The sequence below is a fragment of the Nuphar pumila genome, chromosome 2 (assembly GCF_984573655.1).
Source record: "Nuphar pumila chromosome 2, dmNupPumi1.hap1.1, whole genome shotgun sequence".
Classification (NCBI taxonomy): domain Eukaryota; kingdom Viridiplantae; phylum Streptophyta; class Magnoliopsida; order Nymphaeales; family Nymphaeaceae; genus Nuphar; species Nuphar pumila.
The window spans coordinates 8,529,180-8,543,403 of NC_143250.1; the positions used below are offsets into that span (position 1 = coordinate 8,529,180).

General features: G+C 39.8%; 1 protein-coding gene across 1 annotated transcript; it reads left to right on the forward strand.

Moving 5' to 3' along the window:
* Nucleotides 1-7,239: 7,239 nt before the first annotated feature.
* LOC149844659 (ADP/ATP translocase-like) lies at nucleotides 7,240-13,095 on the forward strand. Its single transcript, XM_089995018.1, has 4 exons — nucleotides 7,240-7,369; nucleotides 11,285-11,809; nucleotides 11,961-12,335; nucleotides 12,447-13,095. Exons 2-4 carry the CDS (start codon nucleotides 11,303-11,305, stop codon nucleotides 12,744-12,746), a joined length of 1,182 nt encoding a protein of 393 aa, XP_089851144.1. The 5' UTR covers nucleotides 7,240-7,369; nucleotides 11,285-11,302; the 3' UTR covers nucleotides 12,747-13,095.
* Nucleotides 13,096-14,224: the final 1,129 nt, after the last annotated feature.

Below are 14,224 nucleotides of genomic sequence, written 5' to 3' on the forward strand. Positions count from 1 at the left end.
TTTAATAGATTAAGGGTTATAACTAATGTTGTCAGTATCGTGTCGGACCGGCCGATTCCGATCCGTAGCGGAGTTGGCCAACTTTTAACCAGAAAAGTGCACTTGCTACAAAATATTAAAGTAAGATTTTAAAATATTTTAAAAAAATAAATATTTTGACCACTTTTTGAAAAAAAAAACTAAATCATCCCTATACTGACAACACTGGTTATAACCAATTAGTAGTTTATTAGCTATACGGTGCAATGTAATATAGGCTAATAGGCTTTGTTTGAAAACTACCAGCCAGAGGCATTTGGGGGATGCATGCATGGAATTCTCATATTTCATGCCTCTGGCGAAATTTAAGTGCCTGTTTGGGAGCATGGCAGAGTTCAACTGGGGGGATTCACCACCTAGGGTTTGGTTCGGACTCAGGTGGAACCAGACTTGGACGAGATTTTCGGTATGGTATCAGGTTCAAACTGGGGTATACTATAAGATAAACCATACCCGGACTCCATAAGAACTACATGAACCAGATCCGGACTATACCCGGTAAAATATTATTTTTATCACAGTTACATTGAAAAATTGTGGGTTTTAATCAGAGCTCGGGTTGGTTCCAGGTCTAGTATAAAAATTTAAAAACTATAGTTGGGTCCATGTATTAATCGTCGGGTCCGGACCTGGGTCTTAATTGGATTTTCTTATTTGTCACCATACCCAGACACTATAGGGTTTAGTCCGGGTAAACCCGACCCGTTGACACCCTTACCACCTCCCACTTATATAACTGCTTGGAATGCAGTTTTGAATGTGAAATTTAAAGTTGGGAAGGTGTAGGGAGAGTCACCGGAGCGGTCCGAAGCTCCGTTGGTGTTGCAATTAAGCTGGTAACCTGTAACTACCACCTCTATGGATGGCAGTGGACAGGTTAGCACCGTTTGGACTGGGGATGAAGGGTATGAAACGGGGATGGAGGCAGGGACGAAGGTTAAAATCCATCCCCGTTTGGGAATGGACTTACACTTTTCCCCACCCCGCCCCATCCCCAGACATTCTAAAGGATGGCAATAGACTACGGGGAAACGGGCCCGCACTGCCTCATCCCCGTTTGAACCGGGGATAGAGGACATGAAACGGGGATGAAGGCGGGGGTGGAGGTTAAAATCCATCCTCGTGCAAGGATGGAGGTTCTAATCTTGAGATGGGGCGGGGGGTGGAGACCCTGTCCCCCGCCCCCACCCAGTCCATTGCCATCCCTAACCACCTCCGTGCAGATGGGGGCTGAAATCAGGAAGTGGAGTCAACAAGTACCATATCTCTTCTGGTTGCCTCCAATGGGCAGTTTCCAAGTTCATAATTATGGATCGAAAAAAAAAAAAGGGAATACCATCGGGTAGTGTTCATATCACGGTTGTCCAACGCAAAAGAGGAAGCTAGAAACGAGTCATTTTGAAATTTATAAGAAGGGAGAAGCGAAATATCAATTTGAAAGTGAAACATGAATAAAAAAACAAGAAATATGAGAACTGAATAATAATAGAACAAGAAGCAAATAAAAGCTAAAACAAAATTGTATGTTTTTATATTTCATGATTTTTCAGTAAAAATTTAATTTTTAGTTAAAATCTAACAATGATGGTTACCAATTTAAAAGAAGCACATGGAAAGTGAGTGGAAGGATGAGAGAAAACACATAAAAAATAAAAAGAAAAGTGTAAAAAACATATAGAAAGTATGTAGGAAAGCATGGACAATGTGTGTGAGAAGCATAGAACATGCGTAAAAAAAAATCAAGATTGAGTGAAGTTTGGGAAGCGGGAGTATCGCACTTCCGAAGCGAGTTTCTAGGGAAGTGTGCGCCTGCCTACCTAAGAAGCTTCCAGTAACTCTGGTTCAGATATAAGAATCTGATTTATTCAAACACTAGGCCCTTCTTTGGATGATGCCAAAACTAGGTTAAAAACCTGCTTTTCGGTGTCAAACCAGGCTTCTCACATAAAACCTAGTTGTAGGGTATGTTTGGGTGATGCCCCAGGACCAGGTCTCACCAAACCCCTTTTAGAAAAACCTGGGATTCAACCCAGTTTTACAACTTGGCTTAGGATGAAATTTTCATCCACCTATAAATCTCACTTCTTCATTTTTCCGGTAATCTGATTATCATTTTTTAGGCCAAATTCATGTTTTCTCTGGTTTGAAGTCTTGGGTATGCTAATTTTTATGGAAAGAAAAAAAAATTATTAGGGGCACATATGCCAGGGAGATAGTGGAGCTCTGCTCCTGAGAAATTAAGGATCACTAGTGGAGAAAACTTTCACGGATATCTTTTCTTGGCTTTGAAATTAAGGTCTTTTTTGTGGCTTTGAGAAAATAAATCAGATGTTTGCAATGTTCTTAAGAACTTTTTATTATTATTTTTATTAAGAGAAACCGCTCCAGGCACATAGACCTAGCCGCGCTGGCTCAGCCTGCCATACTTATATTCTCTGTCCATATCAGTGTAAAACTCTCTCGACCCCAGGGAGTCGCCAAGCTTCGGCACACCCATGGGATTTCAACCTAGACTGCCCGTCAAACGGTCTAGGCCCCATCCCACTACACCAAAACTCTTGGGTCTAATGTTCTTAAGAACTTGCTCACACATAAGGAATAATGGTCTCAGTTGCGTTACTGATTTCAGTCTTGCAAAGGTGCCCTAATTAACAAAATTTGAGAAGAGAGATATATGAGTTAAAGATCACTCTCTCAAATGTAATACCTCAAATATGAGATCCAATGCTTTTAGACAAACCCTAAAAACTGGGCTTCAGTTGAAAATACGAATAAAATCCTAAGCTTATGTCTCTTGGGTATGGATAGGGATGTTAATGGATCGGATAAAACTGATATCTGACCTGATTCCAAATCCAATAGGAAAACTGAATCCGATTAGTCATTGGATTCTGATTCAGTTTAAGAATTCATAAGCGAATCTGACGGATATTTGAATCCAATTACATGTATTGTTCGGATTCGGTATTAGCTTTTTCCCATCCAAATCAAGTCTAGCTTTTTCCCATCTAAATCCAAGTCCGATTAGGCAATATCCCATTAATTGGATTTGGTATCGACTACATCGACCTGAATCCTAACTGTTAAGGTACAATCCAAGTAAACATTTATTGGACCCAGGTCTACTTGGTCCAAGTCATATATACATTGAATTAAATATAAATTGAAAAAAAAATCCCTCTTCTTTGCACATTCTATGTACCAAGTCACCTTGTGTTGGAAGGTTGCAAGTTCGAATCCCAATGGTATCATTGTATAACTGGTAGGGGTCTGCCTAACCCTAACTTGCTTTCAAAAAACAGAATTATATTTAAAGTATGATTTGGTATTGTTCAATTGACATTACATAACAATTCTAAATGAAAACATTCAGCTGTCCATTCAAGAGTGTGATAAAGAAAAGATCAATTGGAAAATTTGACCATTGCAAAAAAGGAAAAACAGCAGCATGCCAATGCACATTAGGGCTTTGATTTGAATTTACGGTAGTTGGTGGATGAAAACAAAATAATTTCCAATAAAATATGGTCAAAGAAGGTTTGAATGGTCGGCCAAGTTTGGGATTGGTGTTTGAGATATAGACAAGTAGTTGTTCCCTACATGAGCACAACTATTCCCAATTCCTATGGTGTGAAATGGGGCACGTTATTTTCAATGCAAATAAGATGGTGGAGCACGGCATTGACACCAAGCATGTATTGTCGCTGCATGTGCAATAGCTTTTTGGCTTTTTTTTTTTAATAAATAACTTAATTGCTCATTTTTTATCCAAGGTAGGGGTGGGCAACCGGTCAGGCGGCCCGATGGGATGGGCCATGCCAACCTGGCCCGTCATGGGCTGAGTTTGGGCCAAGGTTTTAGGCTCGGGCTAAAACCCGGCCCGTTATATAAGCGGGCCGAGCTTGGGCTGGTCTTATGGGACTGAGTTATTTATTATTTTCTTAATAATATAAAAATTAAAAATTAATTGTTGTATAGTAACTTGGCAACTACTACTATTTACTTAATTAGTTACATTAATTTTATGAAAACTAAAAAGATAATTGATTAGGTGCATGAGAAGTTGGGAACTTGTTAATTATTACTATTTACCAATAGATTTGGGTCAGGCTGAATCAGATCCGACCCGCTTCACATTGGCCCATTGAGCCAATGGGCTGGGCCATGGGTTTGCTCTTCAAATTCGAGCCTATTGAGAACCGGGCCACACTTAAAGCCCAGCGGGCTGAGCTCTAAATGGGCCCAGGCCGGGCTGGCCGGGATGCCCACCCTTAATCCTAAGAGTGTAGCTGGGTGGGATATACCGAACCAGACCCGGTTTTGGTAGTACCATGAGTTTGGGTTGGATCCAACATAACAAAAATGGGAGGGGGGGGGTTGGGTGTTAAAAATGAAGGTCTCTTGGACTCGATCCAAGTTTCATACCAGACCCATATGGTTCCACATAATGTAAAACCGAACTGACCCAAAGTCAAACCGATTATGTATATCTGAACCCGTTTTATAATTGCACAGAACTGAATCTTAATCCACTTTGTATCCAAACCAACCCGAACCCGAACCAATTAACCAAGCCTATTGAAACCCCACCCGCTATTGTCTAGAATAGTTAATAAGCTTCTCATTTGTTAATATATAGTCTTACTGATTCTATTAATTTACATTTTTTTATTGGCAAGTAATTAGGTTTAGAATACCGATCATAATGAGAACTAATTAAGTTGAAACCCAAACCCGTTAAGACATGAACCGATCATACTCGAACCCATAAACCATATGGGTCTACATTTTTCAACCATACCAAGACCCGAATCAAAATGGGTTGGGTCTAGGTCTAATTTTTATACCCGGTTAAAACATGGGATTATTGAAGACCTGGTCTGGGTTGACTTGGGGCAGAGTTGGCAGACCATATTAGGTCTGGACCCGCATCCAAATCTGAAGTACTGGTATTGGGTAAGTCTCCGGGTCCACCTAACCAATCTCGGGGTGTGATATAAACAACATAAGTCTGAGCCAGTGAAATTTTGAATTTTCGTGTTTTTCGTTGAAAAAGAGGGTATATCTTAATCTGAATGCTTTTGGGTCGTAGTTTGGTATGAAATTTCACAACTGTGCCCAAGGCCATATACTATTTGGACCCACATGAAAAACTAATCGGACCTACTTCACTAGGACAGAACCTGAGCCCTATCGATTCTGATTTGGGTCAAAAATGGGTCACACACAAACTGTCGAGGAATAAAGATGTTCAGGGCTTTGATTAGGGTTGTATATGTGCCCGACCTTCAGCCAATAGTAGGGATGTCAATGAATCAGATTTTATCGATATCCCACAGAATTCGATTCCGTTTAAATGCATTTGGTAAGCCCAAACCATACCACAATTATAATCTAATGTGGATATAGTTTTGATTTTTTTGCAACCAAATCCTACAAATATTCTAAATTTGATGGATATCCGAATCCTTTTGCATGTAAAAAAGCAGATCTGGTATGAGCTTTTCATCGTTCAAATTAGAATCCGCATTTGAATCCATGTAGCCAACTGTTAGTTTTGGAGATCCATAACTACTTTGAGCTTCCTAGTGATAGGCCTAGGATTGCAAGTTTGGATCAGGATTACTAGAATTCAGACTCGATTTAGATTGGCTAGGATTCTTAGGAGGTTTCACACATCCGACCCGAACCTTTACATACCTCTGGGCCATTCATAGAAGACCCAATACTCTATTGCTTACTAGGGTAGATAGAGTAGGGCAGTGGGTAGGTCTGAGCCCATGCCAAGGATGGCGTCAAGCTGTGCAAATCCATGGGCCCACCTTCTGATCCATGGGCCCACCTTCTGGTCCATGGACCTCAGCCTCACAAACTGATAACAATTTCCAGGCACTCAAGGGGATGATGATCCAACCTATATGCCCTTGCCTATCTGACTTTATGCCCCACCCTATTGTTGAAGCACCCCAAGGCGATACTGATTCCCCTAGTCGGACCCTGATCTTCTTCATAATCTTTAGGATCCAATAGGATCCAACATGAGCCTATTTGGACAAGGGTGCATTGAGACATGAACTTCAACCTCTACAAGTGCTAACCTTCTCGAATCAACAGGACTCAACTCAACTGGGTTCGCTGGTGAATTGTGGATTCTGCGGTTCAGTGCCATAAATGGGTCGGATCCAATCACACCTACCAGTGTAGATGCATCATATCCCTTTTTTCACATGACTGTGGGACCAAACACCGACCTAGCACCACGCTGGAAATCCCTTTAAATAAAGGCGAAGATAGATGCTCCAAGTGAGGGCAAAATAGGTCCAATTCCGGTCCAGATCCAAACTGGACTAACATCTAGGGATGTCAATGGATCCATTTTATCCGATATCCAACTGATCCAACCTGCTTAGTCAAATTCGGCATGCCAAAACTTTAAATCCGATTATAATTGGATTAAGATATGGTTTCTAATTTTTGCTACCAAATCTGATAGATATCCAGATTCAACGGATATCTGAATCTGATTACATGTATAAAAACCAAAATTAGTACGAGCTTTTCTCCATCTGCCCGATTAGTTGAATCTGGTATTGATCGCATCCGACCCAAATTGAAAACGTTTACATCCCTACTAACATTCTAACCCACCTAAGATACGTCACAGGGACACATCATTTTGGCGCGGCGTGTTACTGATGACACGAGTGGACATGCGGACAAGGACACCGACATGTACATTATTATTTTAATATACTTTTATGTTTTTAATAAAAACATGTATTTTTTATTAAATTATTAAGAAATAGTTTTTTATTTATTAACAAAATTAAAAAAATCAGCGTCCTTTTTTCTTATCTTCTGAAAAAATTTCTAAGTATCCAAAAAACTTTGTGACAGCACCTAACCCAACAATCCAGGTTCTTCGGATTCTGTGTATCCAGATCCAAAAACGAAAAATATAACGTTGATTTAAAAAAAAATAAAATTAATTAAAATTAACAATTAGCCGGTTCGCGGACGGCCGCACTGCTCGGGGCCCTGTTCTAACGGCGACGGACGTGAAATAAAGGAATGCGATCCGGTTAACCCGAGGCGTAACGTCCGGGAAATATTCAAAAAGATAATCAAAATAAGGGAAGAAGGAAGATTCCCCTAGGGTTTCCTCCCCGCATAAATTCTACGTCTGCCCGTCTCTCTCCCTATCTCTCTCTCTTATATAAAAGCCTCTCCTTCTTTCTGGTGAAGCAGCAGCTCCTTCTTTCTAGGGAAGAAGCAGTAGCAAAGTGAAGGGCGCATAGCAGAGGAGGCTTCGCGGAGAGACCTCTTGGAGGTATTGCTTCTTTCTCTCCATATGTTTCATCCCTATTTTTCGGCTTTAGTTTTCCCGATCGTTGATCGGCTGGATTGGTCGTTCGTTGATCGGTTTATGGTGGTTTTCTTCGATTTTTAACTTAATTTCTCGAGTTTTTATGTGTTTTCGTTATTTTTTGATGGGATTTTGGGTTATTAGGGATTTTTTTTTCTTCTCGGGATTGTGATGGTATTGTTGGATATGTGTTTTCTCATGGTTTATCGTTGGAATAAGTGTTGATTTATCGCAGAAATGTAGATCTGTTGCTGCTGTTGTTTAGTGTTGAAAACCTTTCGTGATTTTTGTTTGTTTTCTAAATGGTTAGGCTTGTGGTGATTGCTTTTTTATTGTTAAAATTTCAAAGATTTTTGGATGTGAGGAGAGTGTGATTGCTGTTTGGTGTGGATCTGTGGCTACTAGTTGCTGCTTGTTGATCGCTCTTCTGAATGATGAAATGTTGTTATTATTATTCTTTTTCCGCGCTAAAATGATTTTAGATGGATTACTTATTGTTCGCTGTAGTTCTGTGGAGATTCCTGACCCTTTTTTCCTGAAGAGATCTTTATGTTCATTTTCCTTCATTTTTGGTCGAGTATGCCGAAAACTTTCCAATTGGATATTTGCAAGTGAGTACTCCCACTGTTTGGAAATGTTAATGAGTCCTGCATTTACGGACGCTCTTATTGGTTAAAGCTATAGGCTGCCGATCTAGTCTTCGTGTTCGATAGAGTCTATGTGGCTCTCGGTTTTGCTTCGTGGGGTTTTTTTCTCTTTGCATTATTATTTTTTGTTAAATCCATTATATATATATATATATATATATATATATATATATATAGAGAGAGAGAGAGAGAGAGAGAGAGAGAGAGAGTTGGAAATTGTGCCAAATAATTAGGGGCTGTTGTTTTTGTTTGATTATACTGGGTGGTACATATCCTTTCTTTGAACCCAGGGTCACCTCTTGTTGCATCCGTGCTTCCAACAATTTTTATCTGCTCCATAAAGTCGTCGTTCAAACAGATTACAAAGTTTTTATTGGGGCCCTTAATCCTTGAAGTCAACAATGGTTCTTAGGGATGGCAGTGGACGGGGGACAAGGTCTCCAACCCCCCGCCCTGTTTCAAAATCTAAACCTTTATCCCGGCCTCCATTCCGGCACAGGGATGGATTTTAACCTCCACCCCTGCCTCCATCCCCCACGGGGATAGATTTTAACCTTCATCCCCGCGTCCATCCCTGTTTCATGCCCTTCATCCCTGCGTCCATCCCTGTATCATGCCCTTCATCCCTGGTCCAAACGGGGCAAGGTGGGGCAGGCCCCATCGTCCCCCAATCCACTGCCATCCCTAATGGTTCTGCATCATCTCATGGGTTTCTACAGCTATTCTACTGTCATGATGTTACATTGTTTTGTGAAGTTTTGTTATGCTTATATTCCATTTTCTTTTTTCTTTTAAATGTGTGTCGCATGTAGATGTCTTCCTCCCATCCTTTTCAATCATAGTGTTTCTGCAATTGGTGGTCATCAATATAATATATTTATAATGGATTCCTTGTCTAGTGTTTCTGTAGAATTGTATGTTGGCAAATTGAAGTATCTCATCCGTTACTCATTATTGTACTGTCACTGATGTGATTGTTCAATGGTGTTACATGTGCATTGCAATTGCTATTTTGTGACATTTTGGGCGCTTGCATAATCTGTACATATTTATCGAATTGATTCCATGCTGGCCTTTAGTGGTGATGGGATGCTCCGTTTTATTGCGCTGGCATTTTATTTACAATGAGGCCAGGTGGATCTAGCGTGTCGTTGAGAAAATTCTGAAATAAAATCATAAAAATGAGGCTTTCATTTGTGTAAAATATTTTTCTTATTCATTTTGCAATTTCTAATTTGGCATTTGGCTTGGCAGTCTTTGTTCTTTTATCAATTTTTGCCGTTTTGACATGAAGCACCATATATTGCTAGATTGAGGTCTAGTGGTGCTGGTATTTCATCTGCTTTCTTTAATCACTTGGTGTTACAAGTTGTGAAGAGCCTTTAAGATTTGAATCTACCATTTGGGTCTAGGGTTGCATGTGTATCCTTTTAATTTTCACTCTATGCAGTCTATTTTATGATATTCCTTCCCTTATATTTGTGGTGCCCCATTGTTTTTCTCTGTTTCTGTTGAAGTGGATGCAGTTGGAATTGGTTTAAAGTATCCCATTTGTGGAAAATCTGACGGGGTCCTGGCATTTATATTATCGATAACTAGTAAGGTCATTCCATTTTGACAAAACCCCTACAACCAAGTTTCATAGCTTTGTCTCTGCTATCCTATTACTCGCATGCCATTCTCCTGTTCTATTTGAGTTTCTCGCACATTCTCCTTCAAGATTTACATAAAATTTGCTAAATCGTTGATAACAATTAATACTTAGAACAATGACTTCATTATCTGCTACTATTGTGCTAAGCCTGGCATTATACAGCAGACATTTTGTCTTTTGCACCTCTTCTTTTTGCCAGGTTAGGTTGCAATCTATGGTACCTGGACACTCCATTTTACCCTCCGTACCCGTGTCGACATGTCTCAATACTTTACCCCCGTGTCAACATGCCCCGACATCTGGACACACCATTTTATCTTCAGTACATACAAGTTTGCTTTTAATTTATAATTTATAATTATATTTTTGGTTTATAACTTTATATTTTCAGTATATAATATATATTTTAGATATAGATATATATTTAAATTATATTCAGTTTATTTTGAATTTATTATTATATATATATATATATAGTCATGTCCCCATACCCACAATTTTTGGAATTGCTGTGGTGCATCCCCCATACCCAGGTGACATAGATTGCAATAGTCCCATGATTGATTTAAACCCTAGATGGCTAGATCACCTGGCTAAGATTGTGTCATCCTAGTTACACAGCCTTATCTAATAGAAATATGAAACTGTTCCCATTGATGGATGGATTTGGAAGGCATTATATGCCAAAATCAATCTGTTACCCCACCCATAGACAGGTCTTCTGGATATTAAAGGAGCTTATTTTTTCAAATTTGGGTATGTGAGGTCCAGGCCATGCAGAACTTTGTCTAAAAGATTCTCTAAGTGTGGTGTTTATGGTTTTTGGATCTTATAATATGATAATTTTTTGTTTGTTTTGCTTTTGATTTACCTGATCCAGTGATCCTACATATTATTGAATTTTTGGAAAGAAATTGGAAATAGAAGGGTCTTGAGCATTTATATTTAAATTCTCTATTTACTTGAATCTTGTCCATTTGGGACCTGTGTCCACCTCACGAAATCCCTAACCTTGATATTTTTTCCACTGTGTAGGAACTAATTTTTATTGCATGAAATGTTAAAAACTTCGATGAAGGATGAATCATTAACATGTCTCATAGATTTATACTGTTTAGAATAGGATTTGTCCTTTTCTAAGCAACATGATGTTTGCAATATTTGAATATGCTTTTGAGCCTTTTCAAAAAGTTTGTATCCCTATGAATTTTAAAATGTTGTTATTGGTAGGGCTTTAATAGTGATTGATACCCACTAACTTTGGTGGTTGTTTTATTGTTTTGTGAGCATTTAAACCAATATGAGTTTAAAAGTGTCTATTGCATTACTGTGAAGTTTGAACATGTAGTGGATGTTCCTGTTAGTATATTTGACCGTTAGCGGTTGGTCAAGGATTTTGGTTGCAGCGCCACCCCCCCCTCCTTTTTTTTTTATTCTTTCCCTTTTTTCTCTTTCTTATTCTGGGGGTGGATGGGATGAGGATGATGTATAGAATCTGAAGCCATGTTAGCACTTTTGTGATGTTAATTTTGGTGTTTTCTGTCCAGCCATAAATTATAATTGGACGTGTTCTTGCAGGTCTGCTGAAAAAACAAAATGGCTGAACAGCAGCATTTCCCCTCTGTTGTTCAGATGTTATCTGGGCAATCATACCTCTATTCCACACTCTCTCCAAATCTGCAGAACAGAAATGCCAACATGCATCAAGTCTCTGGGCATAACATGAGCCATGTGGCAGGTATTTACGGCAATGGTGGTTTGCAGAATGCCTTGCAGGGGAGCCAAAGTGGTGTTCCTAGCCTCTTGCCTGCAATGCCTGTATCACCTGTGTTTGTCCAGGCACCGGCGGAGAAGGGGGCTGGTGCCTTCCTTGTTGATTTTCTTATGGGTGGAGTTTCTGCTGCTGTATCAAAAACAGCAGCTGCTCCCATTGAGCGGGTTAAGCTCTTGATCCAGAACCAGGATGAGATGATCAAAGCTGGCCGTCTTTCTGAACCCTACAAGGGAATTGGAGATTGCTTCGGGCGTACAATCAAAGATGAAGGCATGCTTGCACTCTGGAGAGGGAACACTGCCAATGTGATTCGTTACTTCCCTACTCAGGTACCTCACCAATGAGTTCCGGAATTTGTTGCATTTTACATTTTGCTTCAGCATTTTTAGTGTTCATGTATCAGGAATTAGTTATGAAACGATTCAAATTTGTTGATTGTTTTTGGGTCTTCGCTGATTCACAAATTTATTGGCTTGCCAGGCACTGAACTTTGCTTTCAAGGATTACTTCAAGCGCCTGTTCAACTTCAAAAAGGACAGGGATGGATACTGGAAATGGTTTGCCGGAAACTTGGCATCCGGAGGAGCTGCTGGTGCCTCTTCTCTCCTCTTTGTGTACTCTTTGGACTATGCCCGAACCCGTCTGGCAAATGATGCAAAGGCCTCAAAGAAGGGAGGAGGGGAAAGACAATTCAATGGCCTCATTGACGTCTATAGGAAAACCCTCAAGTCAGATGGTTTTGCTGGGCTTTACCGTGGGTTCAACATCTCTTGTGTTGGAATCATCGTGTACCGTGGCCTGTACTTTGGAATGTACGATTCTTTGAAGCCTGTGCTTCTGGTTGGACAAATGCAGGTCAGTTTACGGTTTTGCACATGAATTTTCAGTCTGCTAATCTGTATTCAAAATTCAATAATATCCGTCTTACTGATGTTTTGATCTTGTGAATTTGTGTGATCTTTGCAGGATAGTTTCCTTGCAAGCTTCCTCCTCGGTTGGGGAATCACAATTGGAGCCGGACTTGCGTCCTACCCTATTGACACGGTGCGTAGAAGGATGATGATGACCTCTGGTGAGGCTGTCAAGTACAAGAGTTCCTTTGAGTGCTTCTCGATTATCTTGAAGAACGAGGGTGCGAAGTCGCTCTTCAAGGGTGCTGGTGCTAACATTCTGCGTGCTGTGGCCGGTGCTGGTGTGCTCGCAGGCTACGACAAGCTGCAGCTGATCGTCTTGGGTAAGAAGTACGGATCTGGTGGTGGTGGCTAATGGGTGTTCTTCCTATCACCCATTTCACAGATACTGATGAAAAATAAGCCCTATAAGCGAACATTTTTACAATTCGACGTTAATTTTTTGTTTTACCTCCAATTATTAGAAAGTTCTATGCCTTTGTTGGCATTTTGTTTTTGAATAATTTGATCAGACATTTTGTTGGGTACCTTTTTTTTCTTCATTGCCCGCGTGATTACTCCAGGAGAGTGTCTTGCCGGCAATCTTACTTTTTTTCACTTTGTCTAAGAGGATAATATTGTCCGAAATGATTGAGACTCTTGAATGAATCTGTCTCATATGATTTCTTACCATATTGCAAATTGGATTTGTTTAACTTATTGAGCATTTTGTGCCATTTCTCACCCCGTGGTGTAGTTGATAATGTATTTTTTGTCCATATCAAACTGACATCAATCAAGTTGTCCATTGCGTGTTGAGCCATGATCATACTTTGAGTGTGCCTATGCATCTGGCTGCCCTTCTTCTTTGGCAGTCTATAAGTTAGGCCCCAAAGTAGACGAAGGGCAGTCAGGTTTCGAGTGTAATGGCACTTGATCCTGGCTCTTTCATCTATGCACCGAAAAACTAAAAGGATTGGTAAACATGTTCGCACTAAATCGTTGGAAGAAAGGCTAAAACCAAATCTTAATGGGGGAGAACTTGAATTCATTGGTACTTTGGCCGATCTTGGAAGGGTATAATCTTTCTCTAAATCTTACAAGGGATTGATTTTTTTTGTTGATGATGGAAAGCTTGAAGATAATTGAAAATTGATGTGGGGTCATAACTTAACTGTAACTACTTGAGTTTATTTTTAATTCAGCTTATCATAGAATTGAAAATTGACAGAAAAAGACATAATAAGTCTTCTTACATAATTCCATCACATACATATGTAGGCTCACACGATTTTTTTCAGTAATCTCTCACTTGAGTGACATATGTATCCTTATAATCATACATTATAACTTTATGAGCTCAAAAACATTGTCTTATCAATTGATATCTCTACCAATCCGATTTATTGATAATGTCAACATAGAACCAAAGCGGTATTCATTACAAATAATGTAATTGGTGATGAGTTATGGAGCCTGATTCATAGTTTTTGCCCTTTCAGAAGGGGGGTTCAGGGGGTTCCCCCCGGCACGAGTCCCGTTGCGCTTTCAGAAGGGGGATCCAGGAGATTTTTTTCTCAGGCTTATGTTTGGGACCCGGTTTCATATAGATCAGACCTGATTCGTTTAGGTTTAGGGTTGTCGCCCTTGCCTTGTATTAAGTCTTTATTTTCTCCCTTCACTCTTGGAACAGTCATTAGAGCAATAAGATTTCTCTCTGGGCGGTCGTGGTTTTTTACTCTCTCGGATTTAAGGAGAGGTTTTTCCACGTAAATATGTGTCTTCTTTGTGGTTTGATTGTTTATTGTTTCCTTTGGTTATCTCTTGTTTGCGATTTTTTTTAACAATTGGACC

What these genes read in the sequence shown, in the direction of transcription:
- LOC149844659 (XM_089995018.1), top strand. Translation starts at nt 11,303, where the DNA reads ATGGCTGAACAGCAGCATTTCCCCTCTGTTGTTCAGATGTTATCTGGG. An exon ending in TTCGTTACTTCCCTACTCAG is followed by an intron (nt 11,810 to 11,960) that starts GTACCTCACCAA and finishes TTGGCTTGCCAG; the next exon opens with GCACTGAACTTTGCTTTCAA. An exon ending in TTCTGGTTGGACAAATGCAG is followed by an intron (nt 12,336 to 12,446) that starts GTCAGTTTACGG and finishes TGATCTTTGCAG; the next exon opens with GATAGTTTCCTTGCAAGCTT.